Source organism: Phocoena sinus, chromosome 10 (genome assembly GCF_008692025.1).
Source record: "Phocoena sinus isolate mPhoSin1 chromosome 10, mPhoSin1.pri, whole genome shotgun sequence".
NCBI lineage: Eukaryota > Metazoa > Chordata > Mammalia > Artiodactyla > Phocoenidae > Phocoena > Phocoena sinus.
The window spans coordinates 11540124-11556085 of NC_045772.1; the positions used below are offsets into that span (position 1 = coordinate 11540124).

General features: G+C 49.7%; 1 protein-coding gene across 2 annotated transcripts; it reads left to right on the plus strand.

Moving 5' to 3' along the window:
- The first annotated feature begins 936 nt into the window (after positions 1 to 936).
- EIF3D (eukaryotic translation initiation factor 3 subunit D) lies at positions 937 to 15962 on the plus strand. Of its 2 annotated transcripts, none has more exons than XM_032644572.1 (15): positions 937 to 1405; positions 3785 to 3917; positions 4226 to 4271; positions 5147 to 5283; positions 6349 to 6434; positions 6974 to 7046; positions 8007 to 8119; positions 9258 to 9390; positions 9909 to 10056; positions 10812 to 10942; positions 11665 to 11750; positions 11844 to 11973; positions 14748 to 14890; positions 15090 to 15373; positions 15810 to 15962. In XM_032644572.1, exons 2-15 carry the CDS (start codon positions 3795 to 3797, stop codon positions 15821 to 15823), a joined length of 1647 nt encoding a protein of 548 aa, XP_032500463.1. In that variant the 5' UTR covers positions 937 to 1405; positions 3785 to 3794; the 3' UTR covers positions 15824 to 15962. The 2 variants fall into 2 exon arrangements, with proteins under 2 accessions (XP_032500463.1, XP_032500464.1); XM_032644573.1 differs by having other exon boundaries at positions 1249 to 1405; positions 15090 to 15250.

The window sequence follows — 15962 nt, forward strand, 5'->3', positions numbered from 1 at the left end:
GACGTCTTTTGAAAGAATAAAGAGGAGTTACTGAAGGATTGAATGTGGTGGAAAAGGGAAAAGGAGCTACCAATAATGACTACAAGGTTTTGCAATGAGCACCATTCACTGGATAGCATGAACAAAAAGTAGGAAAACTGGAAGATGAGCAGATTAGGAGAGAACTTATGGAAACAGATGCTGTTAACATTTTCATTTTACAAATAAATAAGGTTTCAGAGAGATCGAATAACCTAAGTTTGCCCAACTGGTAAGTGGGATTCCTGAGCATTTTCACATACATTTATCTTTACCCTCACGGCACCCCCTTTTTATCTTCTCCAATTTACAGATAAGGAAACTGAGGTCCAGGGAGGTAAAGGCTACACAGCTAGAAAGTGGCAGAGCCAAGAATAGATATCTGCTCTAACAGCAAATATATTTCCCAATAAAGGAGACACGCTGCGAGACTGATAAGGAAACCTAAGAAGCCAGGTAGAAAAGAATCTGAGGTTTGAACAAAAATCGCGCGCTCAGATTCTCTTTCGATGTTTTGAAATTCCCCAGTAAGACTCCAGGACAAACTCCGTAGGCTGGGTTTCAAAAAGGACAGCACAGCTGCCATCGTAGGAAAGTGCTTCCTGGTCGCCACTTCAGAATCACAGCTGCTCATTAAAATGCAGATTCTGGGCTCCAGCTAAGACATGCTGGTATAACAATCTATGGAAAGGAGACCCGGAATCTGCATTTTTCAAATTAGCGCTCCAGAAATCTGTCAAATAATAAAGTTTTAGAACTGTGGAGGTATGGTTTGAACCCTGGCAACCACCCACTACACTAGTAGTCTGATCTACGCAGGTCACTTTGCACCTCCTGGCCTCAGTTTCCGAAGAACAGCGCGTCGCGACGATATACGCCTAAGACACTCGACCTTCCCCTACCAATGAGAATCGAACAACACGATCGCTTAAAGAAGGCAGGAGCCGCGGGGCACTGTGGGATACAGAGGTACCGAAGCGGCCCGCAAGGCATTGTGGGACACAGGGGGGGGCTGTTAGCCACTCTCGGCCTCCAGCTTCGACTGCAGGGCCGCCTCGTTTCAAGAAACTTGAAAACCCTCTCGGAGCGTCGCCGGGTGTCCCATGACGTAACTGTAAACATCCTCCGGCGTCTTGCAGACTAATCGGAACAGCTCGAAAAGAACAGTGACGAACTTCCGGGTTGCCTTTGCTTTACGACTCGTGCGTTCTGCCGCCGAACCGGAAGGAAGCTGGGGAGCAGTTTACGACAGCGCCGGTTGTGTTTACGGCGCCGGCCGCTGCGCGCGCGTTTTTTCCTGTTTTCCCAGATCATCCGTCCACAGGCGGTGGTGCGGTCTCCGGCCTGGACAATCTCTCGCCATCCGGCCCGGCTCAGGCCGTTGCAGGTGAGCAGTGTGTTATGTAGCGTTTCGCGGACCTCCGGAGCCGAGTTGGGCGGCTCCTGGCCTTTGGGGGCCTACCGGAAGAAACCCCCGTACACCCCCACCTGCCGCCGCTGTCCCTCCGCTGGGCGGGGCAGGACACTGCCTTCGGGGTCCCAGGTCCGACCCAGTGCGGGGCAGAGCCTTGTGGCTGAGGTCTCTGGCCCTAGACTCCGTTTAGCGGCCATGGGCTGGGCGAATGTGATTATGTCATTTAACCCAGCTGGGTCTCAGGGTCTTTTTAAAGCGGCCCACGGCTCCCTGAGCTGCTATGAAAGAGGTATTGGGGGTTCCAAGCTGAGCGGTGTTCGGCCCTCTCTGAGGGGTTCACGGTCCAAATGTTTCCTTCCCTTTTCTGTGAAATGGGAGGCCAGGATGGAGTTGATTGATCTCTGATCTGAAACTCTACCCCCCAGGAATTGATGGGGAACGACCTGCAGTGGTTGCCATAACATACCCAGTACCGTGGCCTGCCAACCGGAAGGCCCCTTCTGGCTGCCCTGTTGGTGCCTCCTCATCCCCCTGTAGCCAGTACAGCTGTCACTCCGTTTTAACTGAAAGATTTAGTTTCCCCTGTTGGTTCCATTGTGCTCACTCTTATTTTACGTGCGTTGAAACCAGGTGACTTCCTCCCGCCCCCCCCCCCCCCAGAGAAATGCATGTCAAGCCTTGAGCCCGTTTGTCTCCAGCTCTGATAAAACAAGTCGATTTTTTTAAGTGTGTTTGGAGATATCTCACTGTGTTGTCAGTAGGGACTGAAACCCCAGATCTTTTCAGGCCGCTGCCCAGCTTATAAAATAATAGGAAGAGTGTTGGACTTAGGGCAGACGACCCTGGAAACCAAATCTTTTTTGAAATGATGGGCAAGTCAACTGCTTGATCTGGCTGAACTGCAGATTTTTATCTCTAAAATGGGGGCGAGGTGGGAGGGTTAGTGGTGTTGCGTCTGACACGTGTAGGAGCCTGATAAATATTTAATGTGAATTGTTTTGAGACCACCACTGCTTCCCTCAGTCCGCTTCCTGTAGTGTGTCTTAAGTTCAAGCTGCAGGATGGAGCTCCCAGGTCATTCCCTTTTGCTGTCACCCAAGTGTCCCCTCTGTAGGAAGCCTTAATCTCCCTATCGTTGAACAATTAAGAGAGTTTCCTAAGTTTAATACCCAGCCCTCTTTGATTGCTGTCCAGACTCCAGAAATGTTTGTGTAATGAATTTTCCCCTGGGACTCAGCTTCTGAGCATTTTCAGGGGATTACAGTGGATGATAAATGCGTAAGTTTTTGATAGGACCTGTCAGGCGAACATGTGTCTGGAGCCCCTGGTTTTTACACAGAGTGTGGACCCTGGAGCCAGTTTGCCTGGGTTCAAATTTTTCGTCCATTAGTGTTGTGACTTCGGGCAATTTCTTGATTTCTCTGTGCTTCAGTTTTTTTATCTGGAAAGTGGGGCTAATACTGGCCCTACCTTGGGATTGTTGGGAGGAGTTAATGAATTTATGTGTGGTAAGCACTAAGAACATGCCTGGTACTCATAATGTTTATGAACATTGGCTGTATGGCCACTTTTATGAACTAAGGTTTCTGGTGGCCTCCTCAGCCTTCTGGCGGGCCTTTTGCCTGACCCTGTGTCTGCTTGCTCTGCGTAAGGATTTTCATTGACAGAAAATCAGAAGAACAACAAAGGAAAGTTACATTTCAGGATATATTCACGGACCCTTGTTTTCTTCTCAGCACTGTGTGTAAATGTATTTTTGTAAGACTCAGGAGTAATTGTGCAGCGTTTTACAATGGAATCATTTCCAAATACGTTAATTAATACATACGGCTTTCACTGATTCTCTGATAGAAATAAAACAAGGATCTTATGTATTTGACAGATGAAGAGACTGAGGCTTAGGGATTAAATATTGTATGCCTGGTGACGGTGAGAACGAGAACTACAGCGTACTTATTACACTTGAAAAAAAGTTACTACGTTTCATCAAATATGTGAGGTACCACTCATTTTAAGAAGCACAATTATTTCATGTAACACCAAGAAAGAAAAACTGCCAATTACACTATGACACCCCATCAAGCAGAAGGTGCAGACTCGTTTCGGAGGTGGTGCAGTGAAGAAAAAGTCAATGAAATGTGATACATCAATTCTGGTGGCAGTCTCCTGAGTTTTAAGCACTCACAACATTATTTACAAGAAGACGTTGAGTGGGGAGTAGCTCAACAGTTGAGGGTTCTGTTTTGCATTTTTAATTTTGTCATTCATGTCTTAGCTTACCTCAAATGGAAGGCTTTTTTTTTATTTGAGGCTTTTCTTCATGGGGCTGCTTATATCGTTTGTATTCTTAAGGTTTTAGAAGATGGCAAAGTTCATGACACCCGTGATCCAGGACAACCCCTCAGGCTGGGGTCCCTGTGCGGTTCCCGAGCAGTTTCGGGATATGCCCTACCAGCCATTCAGCAAAGGAGATCGGCTAGGAAAGGTACTCGCCTGTCAGCGGGGGTCTGAATCTCTTAACCTGAGGCTGCTCCTCCAAGTTCGTTTCAATTTTATTCTCTGAAAAGCATCAGGGTTATAAGTATCCATTATATAGTATATATAGTATCCATTATATAGTATCCATCTGGATACTTCCAGTGGTCATAGGAGAGCTGGGCTCTTAAAAAGCCATCCTGAGCCAGTCCTGACACTTGTGCACACCGTGTCCTCACTTTGGGGGGTTTCTGAGTGAACAGAAACCCACCTGGCTGACCCGTGCTCCATGTCTTCTTCCCTTGTTGCTCTTACTAGGTTGCAGACTGGACGGGGGCCACGTACCAAGATAAGAGGTACACAAGTAAGTGTTCTCTGCCTGACTGCCCGGATCAGGGCCTTGGGGGATTGTTAGTTTTTCTAGTAACCTCCACCTGAAAGCATTCTAGGATGGGAACAAAAGGCTGATAATAATTCATAGTATTTCAGGGCATATTCTGGACTGTGGAAACAATCCACATTCTTTTTGGAAATAGCCTCAACTTAGACTGTTCATTAAAGAGGTTAGGCCTATTATAGTGGGTTCCCCCCCCACACTTTTGGGGAGCCACGGCCCCTTTTACAAATCTGGTGAACATGTTCCCATTTTTCATTTCATTGCAATTTATTGAACCTGCGAGGCCAGTCAGTGGATCCCAGTTTTAAACTCCGGGTTTTAAGATCCTGGTACAGTAAATTGGCTTCTTCCCTCTGTGCCAGCTGAGAGAGCTGGAAGTGGCTCCCTGGAATACTGAGTTAAGATTATCTGAGTCTGAGGTCAGCAAGAAAGTCAGTCATAGCCCATTAGCCACGTCCGCCTGGGGCACCTGATGACAACAGTGACGACACTTAGACCGCATACTTGCCTCTCCTGAGAGAGTAGATTTTAACTCATATTCCTACAGACTAAGGCAGAGAGTCAGATGGGCTTAAGTTCCTCAGACTCTGTCTTGACTTAGAAAGTTCTTTGGACCAGAGCTTTTCAAACTTGAATGTGCGTACGAATCAGCTGGGGATCTTATTAAGATGCTGATTCTGATTCCGTGGGTCTGGGGTGAGGCTGTGAGTCTGTACATCTAAGATGATCCCAGCCGATGGGTCAGGTCCTGAGACCACACTTTAAATAGCAGGCCTTTAGACCACCATGTATTTGTAAAATCTGTAGGCAGTGTTGTTACACGCTGTCACCTTTGCCTCCAGATAAGTACTCCTCTCAGTTTGGAGGTGGGAGTCAGTATGCTTACTTCCACGAGGAGGATGAAACTAGTTTCCAGCTGGTGGATACCGCACGCACACAGAAGACTGCCTACCAGCGGAATCGGATGCGGTTTGCACAGGTAGGCCAAGAGCCAGCAATCTGACCGTCTTGGGGCTGTCACCTGCTGCTAAAAATGCTACCGTGTAGTACTGCTGAGAGGAGAGCATGCTATTGTGGGTCTTCTAGCGAATTCCAAGTAGCTATTCAGTGACAGTTGTGCTAAAATAAATGGGTACTAAGTCCAGGGATGCATTTAAATAGTTGAGCTTTCTGTTGACCAGTAGCAAGGACGTGTGTGCTAAGGATGGATGTTAGCGCTGGATTAACAAGGTGATCTGTGTCTGTTGCCTCACTTAATTGCTGTGTCCAGGATTTATTAAGTAGATCGTCCAGCTGGGCTGCATCTTCTTACATAGAGAGACAAACTCAACAACTCTAATAAGAGCCAGTAAACCTACTTCAGTAAAAACTGCGTGTGGATATAAATCTGATTCCAAGTACAAACGTATGTCATTTTGTTGTGCTTCGCAGATTTTTTTTTTTTTTTTTTTACAAATGGAAGGTTTGTGGCAACCCTGAATCGAGCGAGTCTTTTGGCGCCTTTTTTTCCAACAGCATTTGGCTCACTTCATGTCTCTATGTCACATTTAAGTAATTCTCACAATATTTCGAACTTTTTCACTATTATTACATTTGTTATGGTGATCTATGATCCGTGATGGCTCACGTTACTGCTCACTGAAGGCTCAGATGGTGGTTAACGTTTGTTAGCAATAAGGTGTTTTTTTAATTAAGGTGTAGACATTGGTTTTTTAGAAACAGTGGTATCGCGCACGAATAGTCTGCAGTGTGGTGTAGACCATGCGTATAGCATAGCTTTTATATGCGCTGGTAAAGCAAGAGAGTCGTGTGACCCGCTTTATTGTGATACTTTACTGTGGAGGTCTGGAACCAAACCCAGAATGTCTCTGAGGTATGCCTGTGCATACTTGTAAACCCCCGGATGTTGATTCTATAAAAGCAGAGTAAAACGTGCGATTTGGGTTTGCATCCTAAACTAACTCTAATGGCCTCCCATTAGGCACTGCCAGTTGTAAGCCAGATCTCCAAGATTTTAATGTGGATGTTTTTTCCTGCTTCCCAGCGGAACCTCCGCAGAGACAAGGATCGACGGAACATGTTGCAGTTCAACCTGCAGACCCTGCCTAAGAGCGCCAAGCAGAAGGAGAGGTGAGGTGCCCATCCTGGCAGAACAAGATATTCTTCCAGGACCGACTGCACTCTGATGGCAGGAGGCCAGAGCAGAATAGTCGTCTTCCCCACCATTGCAGGAAAACCAGAAAGTCTTCCCAGGGCCAGTTAAGCCGCTGTCTCAGCCCTGGGGTCATTCTCGAAGAGCTGTTAACGGCAGAGAGCATGGGCAGGACACTTGCAGAGGATGTGACTACTGAAGGGAAGCAGAGGCATATAGGAGGCAACTTCGGAGCTTACCTAGGCTTGGGTCTGCTGTGGCACAACTCCGGGGAGCCCCATTCACGCTGGGGCCTGTGAGTCCCTGGAGCTGGGTAGGATAGTAGCCCTGCCCAAGCTGGGGCTGCCAGTGGACAGCCGGATAGATGGAGTAAAATATATGCGTAATACTGGTCAGTAGTGGGGGCAGTATGCCTCTCTAGCATGTCTAGTGTGCGCCCTGTTGGTCTGCTCTTTTTTTTAAGCCCCTGTTTTCCTTAAAAATCTGCACCGAAAGCACAGTTTTCCTGTCTTTCCAGAGAACGCATACGACTGCAGAAAAAATTCCAGAAACAATTTGGAGTGAGGCAGAAATGGGACCAAAAATCACAGGTAGTATATCCATATCAGAATTCTGTCCGGGAATTTGATTTTGTTTATTTGTTTGGTTTTATAACAGCTTTGTTGAGGTATAGTGCACAAACTATACAAGTCACCCATTTACAGTGTACATTTCGGTGACTTGTAGTGCACTGACAGAGTGCTACAGCCGTCATTACAGTCCGTGTCAGAAGGTTTTCAGCACTCTAAAAAGAAGCCCGGTACGCTGTGCCAGTCAGCCCCTCTCCTCCCCAGCCCTCGGCTGCCCCTTATCTATTTTCTGTCTCCAGATTTGCCTGCCCCACACATTTCATAGAAATGAATCATAGCGGAATGATCTTTCATGACTGGCTCCTTTCACCAAGCATCATGTTTTCTAGGCTAATCCATGATGTAGCACATGTCGGCGCTTCGTTCCTTTCTATCGCCACATTCCGTTAGATGGATGGACCACATTTTGTTCATCCGTTCACCACTGATGGGCACGGGGCGGTTTTACTCTGGGGCATATTAGGAATGATGCCCCCGTGGGCATTCCTGTACAAGTGTTTATGTGGGCGTGGTGAGAGTAGAAGACATGTGAGCAAGCGTGAAGGTACAACTGTGGAAGTTACATTTTGCTGGACATGGTGCTTGCTGTAGCAGCAAGAATAAACAGCTGATACCCTGAGAGAAATATAAAGGAGCTGTTGTAGCTCCTGTATAAAATGTAGGAATACAGAAGAGCTGATGTTCCCAGGGTGGCATCATTACTGAGGAGTAGAATTCCCATTTGTTTCTGAGCTCTCGTCCCTTCGGTCTTCTTCCAGATTGTAAGCTCCTAGGAGTCAGGGACGCTGCTGGAAAACAGCCAGCACGTAGTAAATGTTCTGGATATATTTATTGAATAAAAGCCTTTGTACTGTTAACCTGCCTTTTGCTTACATTTTGCACTGGCTGTCATTTTTCCCCTCCAACGGTTTCCCCCAACAGAAGCCCCGAGACTCCTCGGTGGAAGTCCGCAGTGACTGGGAGGTGAAGGAGGAGATGGACTTTCCTCAGTTAATGAAGATGCGCTACTTGGAAGTGTCAGAGCCCCAGGACATGTAGGTGACGTCTTTTACTCCTGTCCACCACACCCTTGTGTGCGCACCAGCTGGTGATGACCGTTGGCCTAAGCCCTAGGATTTCCAAAGGTGCATAAGATTGACAGACAGGTTTTAAAAAGCAGTGCCAAGAGGGGGAAAGCAGAAAGAAGTTTACTGATATTAAAACTTCCTCTCCTCGGGAATTCCCTGGCGGTCCAGTGGTTAGGACTCCACACTTTCACTGCCAAGGGCACGGGTTCAATCCCTAGTTGGGGGACTAGAATCCCACAGGCTGTACGGCACGGCCAAAAAAAAAAAAAACTTCAGCTCTCTTTGAACTTCCTGGCATTGTGAGCAAAAGAAGAATTAAGTGGGCTTCCCTGGTGGCGCAGTGGTTGAGAATCTGCCTGCCGATGCAGGGGGCACGGGTTCGAACCCTGGTCTGGAAGGGTCCCACGTGCCGCGGAGCAACTGGGCCCGTGAGCCACAACTACTGAGCCTGCGCGTCTGGAGCCTGTGCTCCGCAACGGGAGAGGCCACGATAGTGAGAGGCCCGCGCACCACAACTAGAGAAAGCCTTTGCACAGAAACGAAGACCCAACACAGCCAAAAATAAATAAATTTACAAAAAGAAGAATTAAGTTACAGAACTCTTGTTGGCAGAAAGAAATTTGCTGTTAAACTCCAGATTTCTTTCCACTTCCTGAAATCCTGAGCAAAAGGAAAAGTTAAGTTCTACAGCTCTGAGGGCAGAAAGAGAAAGATAGCAGTTCTTCAGGAGTCATGAAGCTTTTGCTTACATTTCAAAGAGCTCCTTACCTCAAAGGGCCAGTAGATGGAAATAACTTAGCGGGGAGCTGGGCACCAGACCGAGTCAGCGTGCCTGCTGCGGGCTCTGTAACTGCCGCTCTCCCTGTCTTGGCCTCAGCCTCCCTGTCTTTAAAATGGGGAGGCGGAGCAGAATCAGTTGTGTCCTCACTGTTCTGTGGAGCCACATCAGGAGCTGAGGGGGCAGGGCCCGGAGCAGGCACTGAGAGTCGAGTCAGAGAATGTTTTCATCTCTCATACTCTAGACTTTGGATCCATGGCTTAACAGGAAAGAAGTAGGTGGTCTTCTTCCCCTTCGCTTAGCACGTGTTGCCTGCTCTCCCCTCAGCGAGTGCTGCGGGGCCCTGGAATACTACGACAAAGCCTTCGACCGCATCACCACGAGGAGCGAGAAGCCGCTGCGGAGCATCAAGCGCATCTTCCACACTGTCACCACCACGGACGACCCCGTCATCCGGAAGGTGGGCGCCCCCTGCCCCGCACCTGCCCGCCCACGGGGAGTGTTGAGGCCTCGGGACAGAGATGCGGGGATGCGTGTGAATCGGTTGGGCCTCGGAAGCCCCTGTAGATGAGACTCTTCTGAATCGACTTAGGATTAGATGAAAATAAGAGCACTTTGCTGGCCAGACCATAAGTGTTGATGTTAGGTGAAGCTGGGCCCGGGTCCCAGCTCTGCCGCGCTTCCTGGCTTCACCTCTCTGAGGCCTTAGCTTTCTTACCTGTAAATCGGGGTAAATGTACTTACCACGTGCCGCTGGGGTGAGGATGGCAGCATCGGGCAGTGCTCTCCTGGGATACAGCAGGTGCTCAGGGAGCTGCAGTTCCTTGGACCCCAGGACACAAGTTTGCTGGCTGGCTTGCTGCAGCCTTGCTCAGACAAGGGTGTGGGTGTGAACGCGCCTTACAGAGGAGTCCTTCCCCTGCTGTGAATGTTCAGTTCAAGCCTGAAGTAGCCTCATCTCTCTTCTGTCCTCTGCAGCTGGCAAAAACTCAGGGGAACGTGTTTGCCACCGATGCCATTCTGGCCACACTGATGAGCTGCACCCGCTCCGTGTATTCCTGGGACATCGTCGTCCAGAGAGTCGGGTCCAAGCTCTTCTTTGACAAGAGGGACAACTCTGACTTTGGTACGAAGCCTGTTCGGGAACAGCACAGAGGTGCTGAGTGTCCTTGTTGGTTCAGAGCCATTCCCTGGTCTAGAGAACGGGTAGAAGAGGGTCTGTCTCCTCACAGGCGTCAACAGCCATGTTAGAATCCCACTCAGCCTCCTCAGCGACAGGGGAAGGGACTGTCACCGCAGTCCCTCTGGGGGCGTCAGCCTTCGGAGGCCTCATGGTGCCCAAATACCGTGCTTCTAGTTTTTACTCATTTGAATAGCACTTTCCTGACTTCTGGCATCTCTCTCTACCACCTTTAGTACATACTTCATGTTTTCCTTTAGATTGATGCCTTTTTTATACTTCAGCATATTTACGAAGGAAAAAATACATACGCATATATCTTACACCATACGTGTGTGTACGTGCACACACAGTGAATGAGAACCACTCAGGAATAGCGGAGTGAAGCCAAACGTGATTCTGTTGCTTCTCGTTGTTGAAAAACTAATAAAATCAAACATTCTCTTGAGGAATCCAAAAGGAAGGAAAAGGTATGGCTTTCTTCCACGTGATCGTGACTGAATTTAACGTTAGTGTCTCAAGTTATCCAGAAGCGCACCCTGCTCCCCCCCAGTGTGTCCCACACTCAGGGGACCCATGTTAGCAGATGGCGGTTCTTTGGAGGAAGGGTGTGTGTCTGGATCGCCACTGCTCCCCAAAGGGCCATGCACCTCTTCGGTGACTCTGTTTCGTGAGTGGTTGGCTGTGTCACGCTCTTGCAGACCTCCTGACGGTGAGTGAGACAGCCAACGAGCCCCCGCAAGATGAAGGCAACTCCTTCAACTCACCCCGCAACCTGGCCATGGAAGCAACCTACATCAACCACAACTTCTCCCAGCAGTGCCTGAGGATGGTGAGGCCCTGGGAACATCTGGGCATCCATTTTTAGCTTGTCGACTCCAGCTGCTGTCGATTGAGCATCTGCCGTGTCGTCAGCCCCGGGGTTGTGGGATTGGTGAGGATAGACGGGGTCCCTGCCTGTCACAGAGGAGATCCGAGCTTGGGCTTTAAGATCAGACAGCCTGACTTTGAACCCTAGATCCACCTGTTTTTAGCTTTGTGGTGTTGGGCATGTTTCTTCTCTGTAAAATTAGAATACCAATAATACTTGTTTCACTTAGATACACTGTGACCTTTTCTTGAAATATCTGTGTACAAGTGCACTCACTGTTTCCCAGCTGGGGATACAGCAACCAGCCATAGTTGCAACCCTTCAGAAGCTTTGTTACAACGGAGGAGGAAAGACAGTAAACCCTGAGTACACATACGTTGTGACAAGTGGCTGTGTGTGCCATGGAGAAAAACAAAACAGGAGGGACGAGATTGCTATTTAAATGAGACACCTAAAGCGCGTGGGCGACAAACATAAGCGCGGGGTGAACGCGAGCTGTTACATCTGTTGTGGTCCGCGGGCTGCTTGCTTGGGTAAAGGGATGCACAGCACGTAGTGATCCCAGAGCCCCCTCAGGAGCTAGGGACCTAGTCAGGGCTGTGACAAAGCAGAGGTGCAGGGTCTGGCTGATTGCCTTGGTGACAAGTTGCTGCCGTCTCGTGACACCTCTGTCATCCTTGCAGGGGAAGGAAAGATACAACTTCCCCAACCCAAACCCGTTTGTGGAGGATGACATGGATAAGAATGAGATTGCCTCTGTGGCCTACCGGTATGTCACCTCCCTGGTGCCCGTGCCCTGTGTGGGTGGTGTGTCTGAAATCCAGGGTCTCAGCTGACTGAAGGAGCTCCTCCTTCCCTGCAGTTACCGCAGGTGGAAGCTCGGAGACGACATTGACCTCATCGTCCGCTGTGAGCACGACGGCGTCATGACTGGCGCCAACGGGGAGGTGTCGTTCATCAACATCAAGACCCTCAACGAGTGGGACTCCAGGGTGAGTACCATCCTATGTCTGTCTGCCCCTCACCTCACTTAGAGAGCTACCGAGATTTTTTTTGTCTTCTGAGTTTTTCCCCTACTTACTGAGAAAGAGATCATGTGTTTGAGGTAATTACCTTCTTCCAGTGCTTTCTGTCCCTCTGTTCCATTCCCACTTCCTGTTGATTTCTGCTCTTTGCAAGCGTGATTTTGATCTTTCCTTATGAGCCGGGCTGGCAGGTTTCCTGTAGGCCACGCAGCTCTTCTTTTTGACCTGTTCTTTCGCTTACTGCAGCCCCTACCTGGTCTTCAACCTTCAGATGCCCTTTTTCCAACTCCTTCACTTCCTGAAGTCAGAGATTCTCAGATAAGCCCAGATTTCGCTCTTCAGGGGGCATCTTGAAAGAATCACGTGTCCTTCGCTTTTCCTCCTCTTTCTGTTCTCTCTCAGGCTGGTGCGCCATGATTATTGGGTTGTCATCCTTTCTGAAAGTACCTGGGCTACGTGCCTGAATTTGAAATGGGTGGCAGAGCTCCTCGGTGCTGCTGTGTAGAATAAAGGATTCTTGGTGCAAGGACAGAAAGGCCGGGCCTGTGTTGAACGAGGGTCCAGTGAGATGGAGTTTGGGGGCCACTGTGCTCTGCTTTCATTAGAGCCAAGGGATTAGCATTCCAGGCTGCTGAGTCTCACCCCCAGATGCTCGTCAGCCTCCATCACCTGCTGAGAGCACACCGGAAGGTTTGCTGCGAACTTAGCTCTGGGCCAGTGGCCTTTTCTTAGACTTTCCACCATGCCCTCCCTGTAGCATATGGTGTCGTTGTATTTGTATGGCGGCTGTTCCCTCTGTGTTAGTACCTTAATCTAGTCTTACACGTTTCTCAACTTCCTTCACGTGTTTCCTTTGCTGGTTCCCTTCCTTTTTGACCCCCAGTGGAGCCTTCTCTTAGGGTCAGTCCCCTTTGCAAGTCATTTTGCCGTAATCACTTCTTTATATAGCATGTATTCATCTTCTTTGGCTCCATAACAAGGTAACGGAAACTTGGAGGCTTAAAATGACATCCATTAGCTCGTAGTTTGGTAGGTCAGAGGTCTAGCATCGTGTGGCTTGGTTCTCTGCTCAGAATATCCAGGAACTAAAGTTAGGGTTTCAGCAGAACTGAGTTCTCAGCTAGAGTTTCTGGAAGAAAATCCACTTCCAAGCTCATTTTGGCAGAATTCAGTTCCTTGCAGTTGTCAGATTGAGGTCCCCTGTTCTCTTGCCAGATGTCAGCTGGGGCCGCTCAGCTCCTAGAGGCCACCCACATTTCTTTCCATGTGGTCCCCTCCACCTTCAAACCAGCAACATAAGATTCTTTTCGTGCTTGAAATCTCTGGCTCCCTCTGTGTCCAGCCTCTACACCCAGATTTAAGAAACTCGCATGGTTAGGTGAGGCCCACCCAGATGGTCTTCCTGTCTTAAGGGACCTTAACTCCATCTGCAGAATCCCTTTTGACATGAGATAGCGTGATCGCGGGTATTTCATCATACTCACACGTTCCATCCAGACTCCATGGTAGCAAATTCTGCAAGAGCAAGGTCACCCGGGGTCAACTCAGAATTCTGCCTACCCCGAGCCTCATCCTTGAACTCTAAAAATGATTCCCGAAATCTATTCTGACTCCCATTCCATTGTTGGTTTTTTTCTTTTTTCTAAAATACCTTGTCCTTCCAACGTCCTTGTTTGTCGTTCCCTCTGGCTTGGCCGTCCGTCAGCTTTGTCTCTCCTGCTCTCTTCGGCTCAGAGCCTCAAACATCTCCTCCTTTGCACTCCTGAATTCTGCTGTCAGGTGCAGTCTGTCTTCTTGCTCAGCTCTGGGTCTCACTGACATCATCCCCCTAGTTTCGGGCCCTCCTCTCCGTGATGCCTATTGTTAGCTGACCTCCCTAACTCACTCCTCCCTCCCTTCAGTATCTCTGCCAGTTAATGGTCCGAAACACTGCTTCCTTGAGGAAGCACAGATTTGAGGAAAGGCCCTTAAAATGCCACAGCAACCTCACAAGGCTGCTGCAGGATAGTTTTAATTTTTGAAGAAAGCCCAGAGACATCTGTCAGAATACTGCCCCTAAGTGGTTTGGACCTAACTCCTTAATAAAAGGAACTCTTTAGTATTTCTTCTGGCCTAGGGTTGCCAGGAACCAAGAAAGTTTAGGAGTCTCTGCCGTGTGCTCTTCAGCCGTCACTTCACCCTGAGACCAGGTTCCCACATCTGCGGAAGAGGTGGCTGGAGAAGGTGGTCTCCGGGGTCTCTCTGCTTTTTGTCTGTCTCTGTGCGTGTGCACAGCACCAGACCCTGACCTCGCTCTCTGCGGGCCTCCATGCTCACCGGGGCTCAACCGGCCCGTCTCTCCCCGCATCCCTCTCAGATCACTTCACCTCCAGCCTCTGCCAGTATCCTCCATGGGGGAGCTGCGAGGCTCCCATGCAAAACCCTTCCTCTCCGCCCAGCATGTGATAAACACATGCCCTCACCACTTGTGTGGCGCTTGTTTTTTTAACTTGTGTGCGTGCGTGTCCTGGTCTGGATGAGCTCTTGTGAAGGGAGGAGTTGTGCTCTGTTGAGCACCTGCTGCCCAAGGGAGGGACCAAGGCCCTGCCTCTTAAAAGATAAGCCTGACCTCTGCTTTACCTGTGGGCTCGCCCCTCCCCAGTCAGGCCCACTAAGGAGTTGCTTCTCTGCCGGAAGTGGCAGCAGGCCGTGGGCAGTGGGAGCCCGCCTTGGCCCGTGTAACCGGGGCTCCCCTCCTGCAGCACTGCAATGGCGTTGACTGGCGTCAGAAGCTGGATTCTCAGCGAGGGGCCGTCATTGCCACCGAGCTGAAGAACAACAGCTACAAGTTGGCCCGCTGGACCTGCTGTGCTTTGCTGGCCGGATCCGAGTACCTCAAGCTTGGGTGAGATTCCTGGCCGGGAGCTCATCTTTGGAAGGGGGCGTCTGCAGGTTGGGAGATGAGGGCTGGCCTTTTCTCCTTTTTCTTGGGACAAGCGTCAGGCCAGGTGTCACCATTTAACTGATACTCGACCCCAGGCGTCGCTGTGTCTCTGTGCCCGCCTGTCCCCCCCCCACCATAATACTCCTCTTCCCCTCAATAGTTACGTGTCCCGGTACCACGTGAAAGACTCGTCACGCCACGTCATCCTGGGCACCCAGCAGTTCAAGCCCAATGAGTTCGCCAGCCAGATCAACCTGAGCGTGGAGAACGCCTGGGGCATCCTGCGCTGTGTCGTGGACATCTGCATGAGGCTGGAGGAGGGCAAGTACCTCATCCTCAAGGACCCCAACAAGCAGGTCATCCGCGTCTACAGCCTGCCCGACGGCACCTTCAGCTCGGATGAGGACGACGAGGAGGAGGAGGAGGAGGAGGAGGAAGAAGAAGGTTTGTAGCAAGCCTCCCTCCGAAGTCTGGCGTGAGCGTGTGCCAGCTGGGGCCCAAGCTGTACGCACAGTCCTAACCTCGATGGAAACTTCTGGGAGTTCCCTGAGATGTCACTTGGAGTAGCAGTCAGTCTGGCTCCAGAAGCTGCTTCCAGAGCCTTTAGATCACAGGACGGGGTCAGGGAGGAGAGTGGTCTTTTAGAGGCTAGGGCAAGGAAGAAGCGTCTAGAGGAAGGCACCGGAAGTCCCTGATGTTAGCCAGTGGTCTGAGGGAGGAAAGATGCTCCAGGTGAGTTACACGGGCTTTGAGCTCTCTCACCTGCTTCTCCAGTAGGTGACTGGAGGAAATGTGAGCATCTGCGAGGTTTCACTTCTGAGTGGAGGTGTTGAAAATCATAAGCAATTCTCCAGTTTGATGTGGCTTTTGTATCTTTCAGAGGAAGAAACCTAAACCAGACAGTGATGTGGGGCTGGATTCTGTGATTCTGCCGAGCCTAGGAGGGCCTTGGATACCTGGTGGAACGTTTGTCTGATTGTTGCTCTCTGCAGCTTGACAGCTGGAGTAAAGTATAAGTCTGTCTAGTCTCTTA

Excerpts from the sequence above, each read along its gene's own strand:
- EIF3D (XM_032644572.1), top strand. The coding sequence starts at position 3,795 with ATGGCAAAGTTCATGACACCCGTGATCCAGGACAACCCCTCAGGCTGG. Across the intron at positions 3,918-4,225 it reads AAGGAGATCGGCTAGGAAAG|GTTGCAGACTGGACGGGGGC; the intron begins GTACTCGCCTGT and ends TGCTCTTACTAG. Across the intron at positions 6,435-6,973 it reads AGCGCCAAGCAGAAGGAGAG|AGAACGCATACGACTGCAGA; the intron begins GTGAGGTGCCCA and ends CTGTCTTTCCAG.